This window comes from Oryzias latipes, chromosome 18, assembly GCF_053564925.1.
Source record: "Oryzias latipes strain Hd-rR chromosome 18, Olatipes_Hd-rR_3.1".
In the NCBI taxonomy this organism is placed as follows: Eukaryota; Metazoa; Chordata; class Actinopteri; order Beloniformes; family Adrianichthyidae; genus Oryzias; species Oryzias latipes.
The window spans coordinates 13162824-13178378 of record NC_136254.1 but is presented as its reverse complement, the minus strand read 5'-3'; the positions used below and the strand labels follow the sequence as shown (position 1 = coordinate 13178378).

The window sequence follows — 15555 nt, the reverse complement described above, 5'->3', positions numbered from 1 at the left end:
AGCACAGATGTTCTGAAGGTCCAGCAATGAAGACAGGAAGCTTTTCTCACCATAGATGTAACAACTCCTCTAGCAGACATCAAAAGAATGAGAAAAACCAGGAGAAGAGAGCTATGACCTGACTAAACAGTATAACACAGTGAAGGAGGACTGATGAAGAGGAGGGAGAGGAGGGCGGCTGGCAGGAAAGTCACGAAGTGTAGAGTCTGCTCTGCTTCCGGATCTGTGGGAATTGAGCAGACGCCGGATCCACAGACAAGTGACTGAAGCTGCTAACCCCCAGAGGGGAGAGATGATAGGAACTACTTCCCGTTTTTAATTAGAAGAAACGTCCACGTGCACGCCCACGTGCACGCCCACGTGAAGCTTGGCCTCTTTGATGCTCTTATTGCCTTTGGATGCATCTCAGCGACAGAACGACAAACTCATCTGACATCACAGGTGAACCCAGTGACTCTGCCCTTCAGTCTCCATCAGCTCAGCAGTGAAGGGAGTAGCCCCGCCTACAGGTGTAGGACTAAAACGTCTCACAGCTGCCATGTTTGGGACTTCAAAAAAGCATGTGGTACATTGATAATAGAGTGGATTTGTTATTGTTTCAGGACGGTTTAGAAGGATTCCGTCTAGATCAATCGACGCAATTTCCTCAAAGTTGTATATTTTACGATTCCCTACCAATTTTCATTTAAAATCCCTCTTCAATCATCTTTTAAGTCTATTTTAAAATATGCCTCTGAGTTGTGGGCAGGACCATTGGCGCGGAGTATGAGTATTGGCGCTCATTTCCTCCCGCTAGCTTCCAGCCCCTCACAACCCAAAGCTAAAATAACTTGTGCAACAAAAATGGCGAGAACTATTGGAGCTGTCCAACCGTGCCAGATGAAGACGCACGTGAATTTCTTTGTCTACAAGCGGATGAAGCAGAGCTGGGAGCTTTTGGCCCCTCCCAGTATTTTCTCTGCCTCACAAATACAATCGTTTTGCAATGACATTTCTTTTAAATCGGCTCTTGATTCACAACAAAATGGAATTATGAGCTGAATTTTCTTTATACAGTGTATATCCTCCATAATGAGACGAACAATTTTCATCGTTGTGGGTCTTTAAGCCCTGAATTTTCCTGAAGACAATCGATTGCTGTTTAGATAATGACAGAGACTCTCATGTGATCACTGCTCTGTCTATTTTGAACGGTGGAACGTGGCTTAGAGGAGCCCCTCTTAAAAAATGCTGTTTTGTCTTTTCCTCATTTCAGAGTTTGAATCCTAAATATCAGAGAGAAGCTGCTGGCTGCTCCTATAGCCCCCAGTCACTTGCATTTAAGAAACATCCAGATGGCGACTGTAGCATTCACTCAGTTCTTGCGCTGATTAAAGCTGGAAAAAGCTGCTGCAGGGTTTAAAACAGTGAAAATTGATGCTGTAGCTTTCAAAACTTCATGGTCTTCATTACCAGATGCTTCATTTAAATAAAACAGCTGTTTAACACGGCGATGAATATTTCTTTTAGTGGACCTCCCATTAGAGGATGTGTGTGATTGCATCAGAAATGTTTGCAGAGATCCTCCAGCCTGCGTGGAGGTTTCGGTGGATGAAGCTCTCTGGTGACGGCTCCTTCTCTGGCCCATCTCCAGCAGACGGAGCAGACAAAGGCGTGTTTGTGGCCATGAGAATGTGAAGAACAGTGGCCCTCCCTGTGCAGGAGCCATGGCACGCCTGTCCTATAGAGGCTATGCAGGATGGGGGGGTGTAGGAGGGGATTTCACACACTCTCTTCCTCTCACAGCATGACATGCCAGACACATCTTCAAACTTGTTTTGTTACGTACACACTTTATATCTGTTTCTGTGATGCCATGTTGGAGTTCTTCCTTCCGTGTCAAACCCTTGACCTCCTGCTAGTGAGGTCAGCCAGCTATTGAACCGTCACTATGACAACAGAAGTGTTTAGTTACTTATGACTTTGGTTACAATCCATGCAAGTTTAACCTCTAGAAATGAGAACAAATCTAGATTTAATAAGACCGAAGGGCTGTTGGTCAAAACCAACATTAGTGATTAGGCCGGGATTTTCCAGATGTTCCGTCTGTACTTCATCAAACGTAACTCAACTCTTCAGTTTTTCCTCATGGGTGCAGCATGTCTGCAGATGACACCGTAGTGTTCTGTCCCTCATCCATCTTTTTCTTCTTTGCAAACTTTGTTCTGCTTCTTTCCTGCAGCAGCAATCAGAAACAAGAGGGGCTGAACTGCAGATGAGCTGCATCCCTTCCAGCTTTCTGACGAAGTCTGAAAAGTTGTTGTCACGGCAACAGATGAAGCTGACAGGGTTTAGACTGGAATCTATCCCTGATGGCGAAGTTTGCTTGTGTACAGTAGTGATGTGAAGACAGGAGAGGCGTGTTTTATGTGACCCATCTGAAAAACCCAACTGAATATGATCAAGTATCTTTTTCTATGTGGTTAACATAATTGTTCTGTATGATTTTAAATGATTACCATGATCCTTTTAACCCCTTGTGCTATCTTAGATGACCCCACCCTTACATTGACGTGTTCTCCCTACCATGACAAAGGTGGATAAAGGTGGAAAGATTTCATGTAATCCATGGACACCAGTGAAGATCACAAATCATTGAAGAAAAAAGGTTCAACACACTGTTTAGTGGGTCTAGATGACCCAACTCCCAACATTAAAGTGCCTAAGATAGCACAAGGGTTAAACAGAGTAACTTGGGTGGAGGCAGTGGTGTTGTGTATGTTGGGGGGGGAGGGGTGTTCCCCAGGATACAGACACATTTTTTTATACACTACGACTTTTAAGAAAAAAAAATTACTTCAGTTTTCGGTGTTTGTAACATCATTTCTTTCAATGATCCTGCAGGAAAAGCTGCAGGACACGTCTACACCTCCTGGAGGCGCGCATGAGATGCTTATGGCTGGCATACAAATACAAACTCTGCTTGGTGCTACTGAGCACTTAAAACTGAAGGACAGGTTCAGAACAACTGTTGTCTCAATGAGACTGACACTAGAAAAAGAAAGAGAGGGAAGACTAACAGATCTAAAAGTTACAGGTCAGATGAAATTGCCCACAAGGAAAGACCCAAAAAAAAATTTTGAACACCATTTCTAAAAACTTGGAATTCTTGAATTAGGGAAATGTATTTATTTTAGAATTGAATAAAAAAGCATGTCAGCACGACGTATTGTTTAAAACAACAGTTATTTGTAGGGGTGTACTGTAACGACGATTCAACTGATATCGTCATTTATAATTTGATCTAAAGAGAGTCATGACCAGCAAAAGCTTTGCACAAAGGAAAATGCTGAGTCAGCATGAACACACTGCCTGAATACCTAGCTTCCACTAGAGCAAGATGTGAATGGTGTGATTCTGCATCCATTCAGCAGCCTCTCAGAGCGATTCATTCATTCAATTTGACATGTTGATCTGGAGCTACATGTTAAAGCAAAAGTTAACTTCCTGACACCTTTGGACATCCTCAAACTTCCCTCTTGTTAAGAAGTGAGCCGAGTCCAGAAAATAAAATGGCATGTCTATCAGTTTTGGGATTATGAGTATAAATTAAGCATTGAGACATTGAAAGAACAGAAGTCAGACTTCTGTTATGGGTTTAACACCCAAAAATTATAAACTGGATTGCTTTTGTTAAACTGGCAAAGCAGAACATACACCCCGTTTTTGGATGTTTTCCTTTGCTGAATAACCATCAATTAAGCTCACAAAATTGCATTTATTAAGCCTGAAGCTGGACTGTAGTCACAATTTTAGCATGCAAACGAACACAACTTGAAATTCTGCAGTTATAGTTGAAGGAGTTGTTGACTTAAGAAAAGGCAACAAAAATCCTTTATTAGGTACATCTTGGCAGTACTGGTTGCACCCACTTTTGCCTTCAGAACTATCTCAATCTGTGGTGGCATAGATTTAACAAGATACTGGAAACATTCCTGAGAGTTTATCCATATTGTCATGATAGCATCACGCATTTGCTGCAGATTTGTCGGCTGCACATCCATGATGCCAATCTCCTGTTCCACCACATCCCAAAGGTGCTCTATTGGGTTGAGATCTGGTAAATGTGGAGGCCATTTGAAAACAATTAACCCATTGTCATGTTCAAGAAACCAGTCTGAGTTGATTCCAGCTTTATGACATGGAGCCTTTTCATCAGAAGATGGTCATGAAGGGATGGACATGGTCAGCAACTGGTAATGGGACCCAAAGTGTGCCAAGAAAATATTCCCCACACCATTATACCACCACCACCAGCAGCCTGAGCCTTTGATACAAGGCTGGATGGATCGATGCTTTTATGTTGTTGATGCCAAATTCTGATCCTGCTATCTTAATGCCACAGCAGAAATGGAAACTCCTCAAACTGAACAACGTTTTTCCAGTCTGCTATTGTCCAGTTTTGGTGAGCCTGTGTGAATTGTAGCCTCCGTTTCCTGTTTTTAGCTGACAGGAGTGGCACTCACCATGGTCGTCTGCTGCTGTAGACCATCCGCCTCACGGTTGGATGTGTTGTGCATTCAGAGATGCTCTTCTGCAGACCTCAGTTGTAACTTGTGGTTATTTAAGTTACCGTTGTCTTTCTATCAGCTGGAACCAGTGTGGCCATTCTCCTCTGACCTCTGACAATAACAAGGCATTCCCACACACAGATGGTTGTGGGTAAAAATCTCAGTAGATCAGCAGTTTCTGAAATGCTCAGACCTGCTCGTCTGGCACCAGTAAACATGCCACATTCAAAGTCACTTCATTCAATCACCTTTCTTTCCCATTCTGATGCTCAGTTTGAACTGCAGCAGATCGTCTTGACCATGTCTACATGGCTAAATGCATTGAGTTACTGCCATGTGATTGGCTGATTAGAAAATTGCATTAACGACCAGACCAGTTAGATAGGTGTGCCTAATAAAGTGGCTAATGAGTGTACAGTCTAATATAATAGTTCTTAATAATACTGGTTAGTTTCAAACACAGAAGAGATTTATCTAAATATAAAACCTTTTCTGTTCAGACAAACTCTATCCAACATGAGACTCTTTCAGAAAGTAGTACTTAACAAAACCATAAAGGAAAGAAAATAACAGCTGATGAGGATAAAGAAAAACTAGATTAAGGTCTGAAAGAACTGTTTAACTTTTCCATAATAGATTGGCTGAAGAAGTTGATCACAGGTGAAGTAATTTTTGCAATTTCCTTCATCAAACCTGGCTATGCTGTCATCATCTCCCCCACAAACCTGTTACGAACAAATAAAAAAACAATGAGTCTGCAGACGAAGCAGGAGATTCAAATCCTCAAGGCTCTACAGAAGAAGAAGAAAGAAGCGTCCCAGCATTCTCACACCCTCCACAGCTCTCTGCAGAGACGCTGCCCTCCAGTGGTTGGAGCAGGCAGTAACCAGGCTAATGTAGGTCAGTCCCTCAGCTCTGAGCTCCTCTGGCACTCTGCTCTCAGGGTTTATCTGTGACTGACTGATCAGCAGCAGAAGGCCATGCCTGCCAGCTCCCATCATGCACTGCATGAAGCCTGTGCCAGCTGCACAGAAGCCAGGGATGGGGGGGGGGGCTTACATTGATCCATTGTATGTTGTTTTTAATGTGCAACCACTTGTTCTCTTTCTACACATAGAGAACATGTGGTCCTGTTGAGGAGACCCATCCAGCTCAGAGGCAGCTGTTTCTCATTGGACCACAGGCTGATTATGCCACAGCGAAGTTGTGACATAATAACAGTTGCCACAACTTCGCTCTGACATATTCAGCCTTTAAAAATGATGCGCTAAACTTTTCATTCAAGTTTCCCCTCAAAAACACTGAATTCTCAGACAGAAGTTGGACCAAAATTTTGAGACTGTTGTTAGATTTCCATCCATCAGTGTAACCCTTTTTCGCCAACTAATGCAAATATGCCTCAAACCACTTCTGATGGCCAAGTGATATTTTTTACATCTGGCAGTTTTTTCAAAGTAACTTAATTAATTAATTTATTCATTATTGCAACAAACGTGTTTTTTTTCCTGAACACTGTTTCCATCCTAAGATGCATGTTCAGAAAATCCAGTGTTTCCTGTATTTAAAGAGAGAGGGATCCTGCGCTGGGGGGTCGATTCTTTCACTGCAGACATTCATGCAAGCTTCAATACTTAAAGTGGTTTCACAGAACTTTAGGACTCATGATTTTATGGTTGTTTTTGCCTTTATCATGTTACTGTGGCTCCAAAACGTATGCTGGGCAGAGTCAGAACACCAGAGGGAAAACTGACTGACTGACTGACTGACTGACTGACTGACTGACTGACTGACTGACTGACTGACTGACTGACTGACTGACTGACTGACTGACTGACTGACTGACTGACTGACTGACTGACTGACTGACTGACTGACTGACTGACTGACTGACTGACTGACTGACTGACTGACTGACACACACCCACACACACACACACATGCATTGTGTTTTTGTAAATCCAGAGAAAGTCTATGACAGATCCAGAGAGCGGAGCTGTGGTTTGGATGAGAGACTCTAGAGTGACAGAGGAGAACGTTGGAGATGTTCAGGACATGTATGACAGCTGGAAGACATTGGCGAGATGTTCTGTAGGCGTCATAGAGGAGTTTACGTGGAGGTGCAACTTCACCAACGATCAGCTTTGAGCTCCTTCTTGTTTCTGTGGTGATGGAAAGACTGACAGATGAGATTAGACTGGAATTTCTGGGTCATGATGTTTGCAGATGACATTGTGATCTGTAGTGAGAGCAGGTGGAGGAACATCTTGAGAGGTGGAAGTTTGTTCTGTAAAGAGAGGAATGAAGATCAACTTCAGCAAGACAGAGTATCTGTGTGTAAACGAGAAGAACTCAAGTAGAACGGTGAGGTTACAGGGAGCAGAGGTGGAGAAGGTGGAGAACTTTATGTTATTAGGATCAACAGTCCAGAACAACAGAAAGTGAAGAGGCGTTTGCAAGCAGATTGGAACAGGTGGAGGCAGGTTTCAGATGTGATGGGTGACAAGTGTCGGCACGAATGAGGCGGATGATTCGCTGTGGTGGCCCTTAAATGTAGCGATCAAAGGTCTTGTTCTGCTTAATAATTAATATTGCTTTGGTCATTTTTGTGGTTTCTAAAACATGAAATTGTTGCTCATTTAAAACAAATAAAAAAGCTTCAAATCTTTTGAAAGCATAGTGCTATTTCAAAGCTCAGAACATCAGCAAACATCCAGCTGCAAATTTTATTCAGACTTCAGTTCCTCAGCATCATCATCTCTGCCGACCTCTCCTGGACGCAAACACCACAGCCATCATCAAGAAGGCTAAGCAGCGTCTGCACTTCCTGAGGGTCCTCAGGAAGAACAACATCAGCACCAACCTGCTGCTGACCTTCTACCAGTCATCCATCCAGAGCCTGCTCACATACTGCATAACAGTTTGGTTCGGCAGCTGCACGGCCGCGGATAAGAAGAGACTGCAGAGAGTGGTAGAGTCGGCTCAGAAGATCATTGGGCGCCCTCTCCCCACCCTGACGGACATCTACTCTGCGCGCTGCATCACTAGGGCTCAAAACATTATCAAGGACAGTTCAAACCCTGGCTCAGACCTGTTCGACCTGATGCCCTCTGGGAGGCGCTACAGAGGCATCAGAAGCAAAACAAACAGACTTAGAAAACAACTTCTTTCCCAAGGCAATAACCATCCTCAATTCCAAAATGCACAGATAAAATCTGCAAAAGCACATTCATATGTGCATGCTTATAGATAGATAGATATAGATAGATAGATAGAAATGTCTATGTGTATATATGTATATTTGCTTATCCATACTTCTGTCCACTTACTCTGTCCACAACGTCAACACTCCACCTCATTGCTACCTCTTGCACATCTGACATATTTGCACAAAATTTTGTACGCAATTTTGCACACAGGTTTTGGTCATTCTTTATTGCAGTTTGTATTTGTACACTTTTATGTACTGATTATTTAGTGTTGTATGTCGTTGTTCCTTGCTGTTCTTGCACTGAAATGGTGATGCCTCAATTCCATTGTACAACGGACAATGACAATAAAGCAAATCTAATCTGATCTATCTAATCTAATCTAAACCTGGTTCTTTCACTTGTCCTTGAATTTTATTGTCTTTAATATGTCCTGTCTTCACATAACATGAAGGAGAAGCTACTGCTTGGTTTGTAATGCCTCTGTCCTTTATTTTATTTTCTCCTCAGACCATGGCGGAGTACAGCTCTCTGCTCAGCGACCTCTCTGAAAACATAACCAACGAGGACTTGGAGCAACTCAAGTCAGCATGCAAGGAGGACATCCCTGAGGAGCAAAGCAACAACATCACCTCCTCCAAGGAATGGTTCAGCTACCTGGAGAAGAACGACAAGCTGGCTCAAGGTGAGCTGCAGCCATCAGCTGCACATCTGACACTTTGCCATCTAAGGTGGGCTTCAGCTGTTTACCTTTCTTGCAGATAATCTCTCGTACATCGAGCACATCTTTGAGATTTCCCGGCGGCCGGACCTGCTGACCCGGGTGATCGAGTACCGCACTACTGTGCTCAAGATCTCGGAGGATGACGAAATTGACACCAAGCTCACACGCATCCCATCTGCCAAGAAATACAAAGGTGGGGAAACCTGCTGAAGTCCTGGTTCTCACCTGCAGACACTTTCATGAAATTCCAATACTCACCAGCTGTGAAGGGGGCTGGTCAGAGCCTGCCCCCTAGTGACCAAAACTGAGAATAAATCTTTAAAAAGTCCAATTAACCCTTGCACTTTAACATTGGGAGTTGGGCCATCTAGACCCACTAGACAGTGCACTGAACCTTTTTTTTTTAATGATTTGTGATCTTCACTGGTGTCCATGGATTACATGAAATATTTCCACCTTTATTAACCTTTGTCATGGTAGGAATAACACCTCAAAGTAAGGGTGGGGTCATCTAAGATAGCACAAGGGTTATGATCCATTCCGATGAAAATTGTGTTTTTGGTGCTTTAACATGTTTTTGTGGCTTTTCTTTGATGATTGAATATATATTAAGGAAATTAATCTTAAATTAAAAATTCCTCTTGAAAAAGGGCTCATCTGTTACATAGAAACAACCCTGGGCGGGCCACAAACTCCTTGCTCCAAGCTCCCAGCAATGGGAAAGAGGTGCTGGTTTGCTCTAACGGTCCTGCCCACAACTCAGAGGTGAATTTCTAATGAACTCCTGCCACTCTGCAAAAACTATGTACTAAAAAGCGACACTTTTTTTTCCTTCAAATTTTGGCTAAAAACAGCATAATCACAATTAAAAGACTACTGCGAACTTTTTTAAAATAGATCAAAAGATGATCAGAGTGGTACTTTAAGAGTAGATTAAAACTTTAGAAAATTCCCCTAATAAGGTTGTAAAGTATTTGAAATAAATGATCTTAAAAATTAAAAAAAATAATTTATAAAGAATCATTAAAACCCAATTTCCCCCCGGGGATCAATAAAGTCTTGTCTTGTCTTGTCTTATCTTATTAATTCAATAATTATGTCAGAAATCACTAATTCTTTTGATTTTGTTTGATAAAGTTTCTTCAGTCTGTTTCTGCATAGTAGGTTAACTGACTGAATTGAAAACAATAGGGATGGCCCTTTTGACACGGATGCTTCGGCGCTTGTTTCACCTTCGTGAAGCAGAGTGGTTCGGCACAATATTTCAGGGCGTTTGTCAACTAGCAGATCATGTGGTTGATGACGTATGAAGCACCGAATGCATTGTTTGGTTGTACCAGGGTTCCAATTTCATTTATGTTTTAAACAGTTGGGCACTCTATTCTCTATAAACACAAATAAATCCCAAAGAACGTTTCCTGACCACTTCTGTTGTTCCCCTGTATCTGAATCAACGTCAGTTCATTACACTTTATCATGGTTCTTGGTAAAAAACATTCTGTGGTTTGGGATCTTTTCAACTATTTTTCTCCCAATAAGGTAATACACTATTAACGTTATTTATAAAGGGGGCGTTTTAATATATCTCTGATGGCGAGGGATCATAGTCGTATTACAGATACCTCTGAATAACTATGTGGCGTATGCATCCAAATCATTTTAACAATCTGTCTGTCATGTTTTTTCTTGGTGGGGCCTTTACTGAACGTGATAGTTTAATTAGGATGCTGGTTGTTGTCATCTCTGGCAAACTGTGTGGGTGGGGTTCTCACCATGTGTCTCCTTCTCTTCCAACAGACATCATCCGCCAGCCCTCTGAAGATGAGATCATCAAGCTGGCACCCCCCCCTAAAAAAGTTTGAGGTCCACACATGCAGCCCCGATCTTTGCGCTTGAATTCTCCCCCAATCACATCTCAACCCCCCTCCATATCCCCATCCCAGCACCCAACCACTCACCCTCATCCAGCCATTACTTCATTCCCCCCCCCCCCCCCCTCCAATTCGGGGACCACAGGCGAGACACAGGACCATGCCTAGAGACACCCACGAGGCAACCAATCCAATCGTAGCGATGCGGCTTTGTCTCAGGATGGGGAGGGGTTGACATTTGACAAGTTGGGGCATCATGTGAAGGAGGGGAGCGGGGGGTGAGGGTGATATTGTTTGAACACTGTCTAAATTCAGAGGCTGCCCCCCCCTTCCCTGAGTAGCCTTCAGGTGAACCTCTGCAGCCCCTGAATTCAGACAGGCACCCCTACCCATCCCCTCCCCAGAAGGTGGCAGAGTCTGTCCCCGGTGAATGAAGGCGAGAGGATGTTTATGCATATTTAAGACCAAATATTCACTTGGTTAGTTTCCTGCTCTCTTCTTAACCAGCTAACCCTTCAGTGCAGACCAGCCGAACAGATCGGACCCCCAGTTTGACCCCCCCCACCCCCCACCCCCCCCCAAAAAAAAGAATTCAGTCCATGGAAACATAGAAAGGAGCCTGACACATTTATTTCTTCTTTAAATCATTCCTCAAACAGGAGTTTTCCTCCGTTTTCCCAGCACTAAACCATTCCTATGTGCTCCCTTTAATCTGAAAAGGCTAACCACATATTTAAAGAGCAAAAAGTATTTTAGTCAAATATATTTAACGTCGATTTTCTTTTTTTTTTATACAAAACGCCAATATTTGCCTTTAGCTGATAGTAACTGTAGGAATTCTTCAGAGGAGCTCTGTGGGCTTTCAGAGATGTAAATACAAAATGAAAAAACAATAAGAATATACTCTACATAATATAATTGGCTGCAGTTTATGCACAAATCACTTTGCAGAAACTATACATTTTATCAAAAGTCTCTTGTAATTTCTTCTCAGATGAATTTATTACACTGATAGAAGACACCATGCAATTATACAATTATAAAAGCTAATATAATATAAATGTTCCAGCATTGAGGCTATGAACAAAAGAACAAGTGAAAGATTCTCTTTATTTCCTTTCACTGAAATGTCACGGTGTCTCTTATCAGGGCTATAAGTTTGTTTCAGTAGAAATTAGACACTTCAGATTTATAGTTTCTGCATTTCATTAGAACCAGAAAATGCTGCAGAAATAATCTGAGAGTATTATTTATGTTTTAAGGTGTGTCTCCTGGTACAGAATAACTGCTGTTCTTGTTTCTGGCTGCAGACGGCCTTTCTGACCCGCGCAGGGACACACGAAGGGTAACAACATGCGTAAAAATGTCTTAACTGTGATGCGTCTCTTGACCCGCCTGTGCCAACACATTAGCTAGGCTGTTGATACGAAGAAGCACTCTGCAGAACACTGTGCACCTCCTTTCCTGCAGCCTGCTCCCCAAACCCTCCACGACTGTGAGTCGATCACAGCTACCCTTGGCGTGTCCCAGATGGTCTGAGGCTTTCTGTGGACTTCAGTGTACAGAAAATCCTCCAGGCTGTAGGACTTAAAGCTTTGGTCATTCTTTTCCCTTCCCACCACACTCCCTCCCCAGTGCCAACGACCAGGACTTTTACTATGACTGGAGCTGTTGTGGTCCTTTCTGTCTTATATGCTGGCTTGTGTTGTAGTGCAAGACTTCCTTGACTCCTATGCATCTGCAGAGAAAGCTGCACCGTCACAATCCCTACAAAATGCTGACTCATGGTTTGCTTGATCCTAGCTTGTTTACACCAAAGCTATGAGGAGCGCAGCGCTATAAAACACACACAGCAAGAAGAAAAAGAAAAGAGATTATGGACAAGTATGCGTGTCCAGATTGAAGCCAGATTATTTTCTTCATCTAAAATTTGCCTCAGTGACGAACAGGAAATGTTTCACTGAGAGAGGGACGGTTTTTAGAAAATCCAAACCAAATCTAAAGGTTTGTTGAAGATTTGTTGCTCCTACAAGATCAAACCATTTTAACAAACTTTTTAACCCGATAGAGGAAAGAAACATGGACTTTTGTTAAAAGAGATAGGTCTCCTGTTTGGTCTCTGTCTTCAATCTAGTCTGATGAGATGAGACAAATGTTCTGGCTGCAGTTCCTCAGTGACTCTGAGACAAACGTCCTTCTAACTGTTTTGCAGTCATGTCACTTCTGAAAAATGGATTTGTACGTCAGAACGCCTGTGACCTGCACATCTACCTAAAAGATGAGACTGTTTTCTTCACCTGCGAGCCAGGCGCGAAAGAGTCCACCGAGTTGGGGGTGGGTGGGCAGACGTGTCTCATGAACGGGACCCCAAGAGCGCCCTGTCCTCAGTGGGGCGCTGGCAGCCGCTCTGCAACAGCTCTGCAGCCGCTCTGCGTCAGCTCTGCAGCCGCTCTGCAACAGCTCTGCAGCCGCTCTGCAACAGCTCTGCAGCCGCTCTGCAACAGCTCTGCGACAGCTCTGCAGCCGCTCTGCGTCAGCTCTGCAGCCGCTCTGCGTCAGCTCTGCAGCCACTCTGCAACAGCTCTGCAGCCGCTCTGCAACAGCTGTGCAGCCGCTCTGCAACAGCTCTGCAGCCGCTCTGCGTCAGCTCTGCAGCCGCTCTGCAACAGCTCTGCAGCCGCTCTGCAACAGCTCTGCAGCCGCTCTGCAACAGCTCTGCAGCCGCTCTGCAACAGCTCTGCAGCCGCTCTGCAACAGATCTGCAGCCGCTCTGCAACAGCTCTGCAGCCGCTCTGCAACAGCTCTGCAGCCGCTCTAACACTCCCCTGGAGAGCTTTGGCGTTGTAACAAACCCACTTTTTTGATTTACAGACCTTTGCCTGAGTTTGTACAAAACATCTGCAGGGGGGAATTGGACCCTTAACCCTGTTTTCTGATAGAAACGTGAGTTTAACTGTGACTTTTACTTTGTGTTTGCCAAACGCTGTGAACTGGAGCCGCTGTGTTGTAAAAGCAAAAAACTTCACAAGAATATTTTCCCATTTCTGCCACACAGAAATGATGCAGAAACATTTCAGAGAGACGTTCGATAGACGTCCTTAACCCTTGTTTTACGTCATCTATTGGCTGATTCTTTTTTGTTGTTGTTTATTATATTGTGTGTATCATATTTATATTTCATGTTATTGTTTAATTAAAGTACTTTATTTCAGTGTATTGACGAAATCTGATCAGAAATAAGGCAAATATTCTTGTTTAGTTTTGAAATAAGAGCTGAAAACATGCAGGCAGCTTCACTGCATCTTCGTCAAACCAAGCTCCTTCTCCTCGCACATGCTCCCCCCAATCCCACAAGAAGCTCTCCTTCTGTAACCGGAGTCATGTGTTGGTTGTACCTGAGCTTTGCTTTGCTGCCAAAGGCAGAAAATACCACATATCAGACCCAAATGATGTCAAATCCGGATTTCTCAAAGTACATATCAACCGTGGATGCAGAAATATTCCTGCACTCCTGGGAAATGCAAAAATACTGCTCCAATTTTGGGGAATGCAGAAACAATTACATATTACAAGTGTTTCTGCATTCCAAGGGATGCAGAAATGTTCACCCAGTTCTGCAAAGATATTGCAGCATTTCCAAGGAATATAGAAATATTTGGCCATTTCCAGTCATTGCAGAAATATTGCATATTGCAGACGTTCTTCTGCACCATTTTTTGCAAAATGCAGGAATATTTTAGGATTTCCAGAAAATGCTGAAATATTGCCGCATTTCGAAGCAATTTAGGAATATTGCTGCATTTCCGGGGAATGCGGTTCTGGAGCCGTCACATGCGACTAAATGAAGTGCAGAGGAGAGAGTTGAAAGGAACTTAACTTAAATGCATTCCAATAGTTTCCCCTAAAGATTAAGACTGTTTCTGTTTCTTTGGTTGTAAATATGAATTTTGGATATGTCACTGTGTTTGTTTTTAAATGGAATTAATTTATTTAATACTTCTATATTGTTGTTTCTCCTGTCCTGACTTAGTTTTTGCTGAAGCAAGTTAAGGGTCGGTGTTTTTGCTTGGAGTGATGATGGTTTCTCCACAGCAGTGCTCTGCAGTATTTCCTGACGTGTAACATTTTCTGTTGAAGTGTGTTGTGTTTGAACCGCTCGCTGTTGTTCTCTCCGCTCCTTTTGTTCAGAGAGTTTCCAAATCATGACAAAAAAAAGCACCTGTTTAGCTGTTTTTCTCACAGCTGGGACACCCAGTAAGAACATGCATGGGTGGGGGTGGGGGGTGGGGGTAATCAAGTTTTTCATTTTAAAATGAGAATGAACTCTAGTTTAGTTGTCAGGTGGTTTGTTGTGAACTGAGAAGACTTTGTGTCGGTGGTGTGCTTGTGGGGCAGCACCCTTTCAGAGATGGGAGACGATTTCTGGTAACTTCAGAAACAAAGAGGCTCAGTGTGAGTCAAAAAATTGTTTTTTTAAGTCTTTAAATGTTGACTGCAATCCCAAAAAGTTTGAAAACTTTACTGCAGAATGTCTGAATCTTGGGAGGAATAATACCGTCTAATGTTCACTCACATGAGACTCTTAACATCACTGAAAGGAAATGACTGTTTTTAGAAAATATGATTCCTTTGTAATAATAAATATATATGTGACGCCTGTTGGTAAGCAAATAAAATCAATCAGTAGAACACAATTCGCTTATTTAGAATCTTTTCAGTGCTCCTATTATCGTATTTTCCTCATCATAGGGCACACCGTAAACAATTGACATATTTTAAACTTGTCTATTCGCACGTAATTTTCGAAACACTTGCAGCCACTTTTTCTTTTTTCTTGGCCTCACGGACCCAGAGGACGGGTTAAGGTTAGGATTATGGCTGTGGTTAGGGTTAAACCACCAAATAGTTCCTGAATACTGCTGTTTTTGCAGCTCACCGCTCCTCCAAGGGGTGGATCAAATGTGGAGAACACGTCACACACCTAGGTGCATGATGGGACTTTAAATTTAACCTTGGCCGCACTTAAAATATGTGCGGGAAATGCAGCAATGTGCATCTTGGCTGCAAGTATTACGAGTGGCCAACGTGAATTTCCATCACTTTTTGTGCGGGTCGCACATAAATAAGTGCGAATAACATCAGACTTTTAACCTTTGTCATATATAAGGTGCATCGAACAAAATGCGCATCAAGTGAGTCAAGAG

At 42.9% G+C, this 15555-nt stretch overlaps 1 protein-coding gene across 1 annotated transcript in view; it reads left to right on the top strand.

Moving 5' to 3' along the window:
- pea15 (proliferation and apoptosis adaptor protein 15) overlaps window positions 1–12221 on the top strand; it is a 46956-nt gene extending 34735 nt beyond the window's left edge. The window contains exons 2-4 of the mRNA XM_023965802.2: window positions 8267–8441; window positions 8518–8673; window positions 10278–12221. Of these exons, the coding sequence (XP_023821570.1) occupies window positions 8270–8441; window positions 8518–8673; window positions 10278–10342 (393 nt within the window). The 5' untranslated portion in view covers window positions 8267–8269 and the 3' untranslated portion in view covers window positions 10343–12221. The remainder of the gene's footprint in view (window positions 1–8266; window positions 8442–8517; window positions 8674–10277) is intronic.
- The last annotated feature ends 3334 nt before the right edge of the window (window positions 12222–15555 follow it).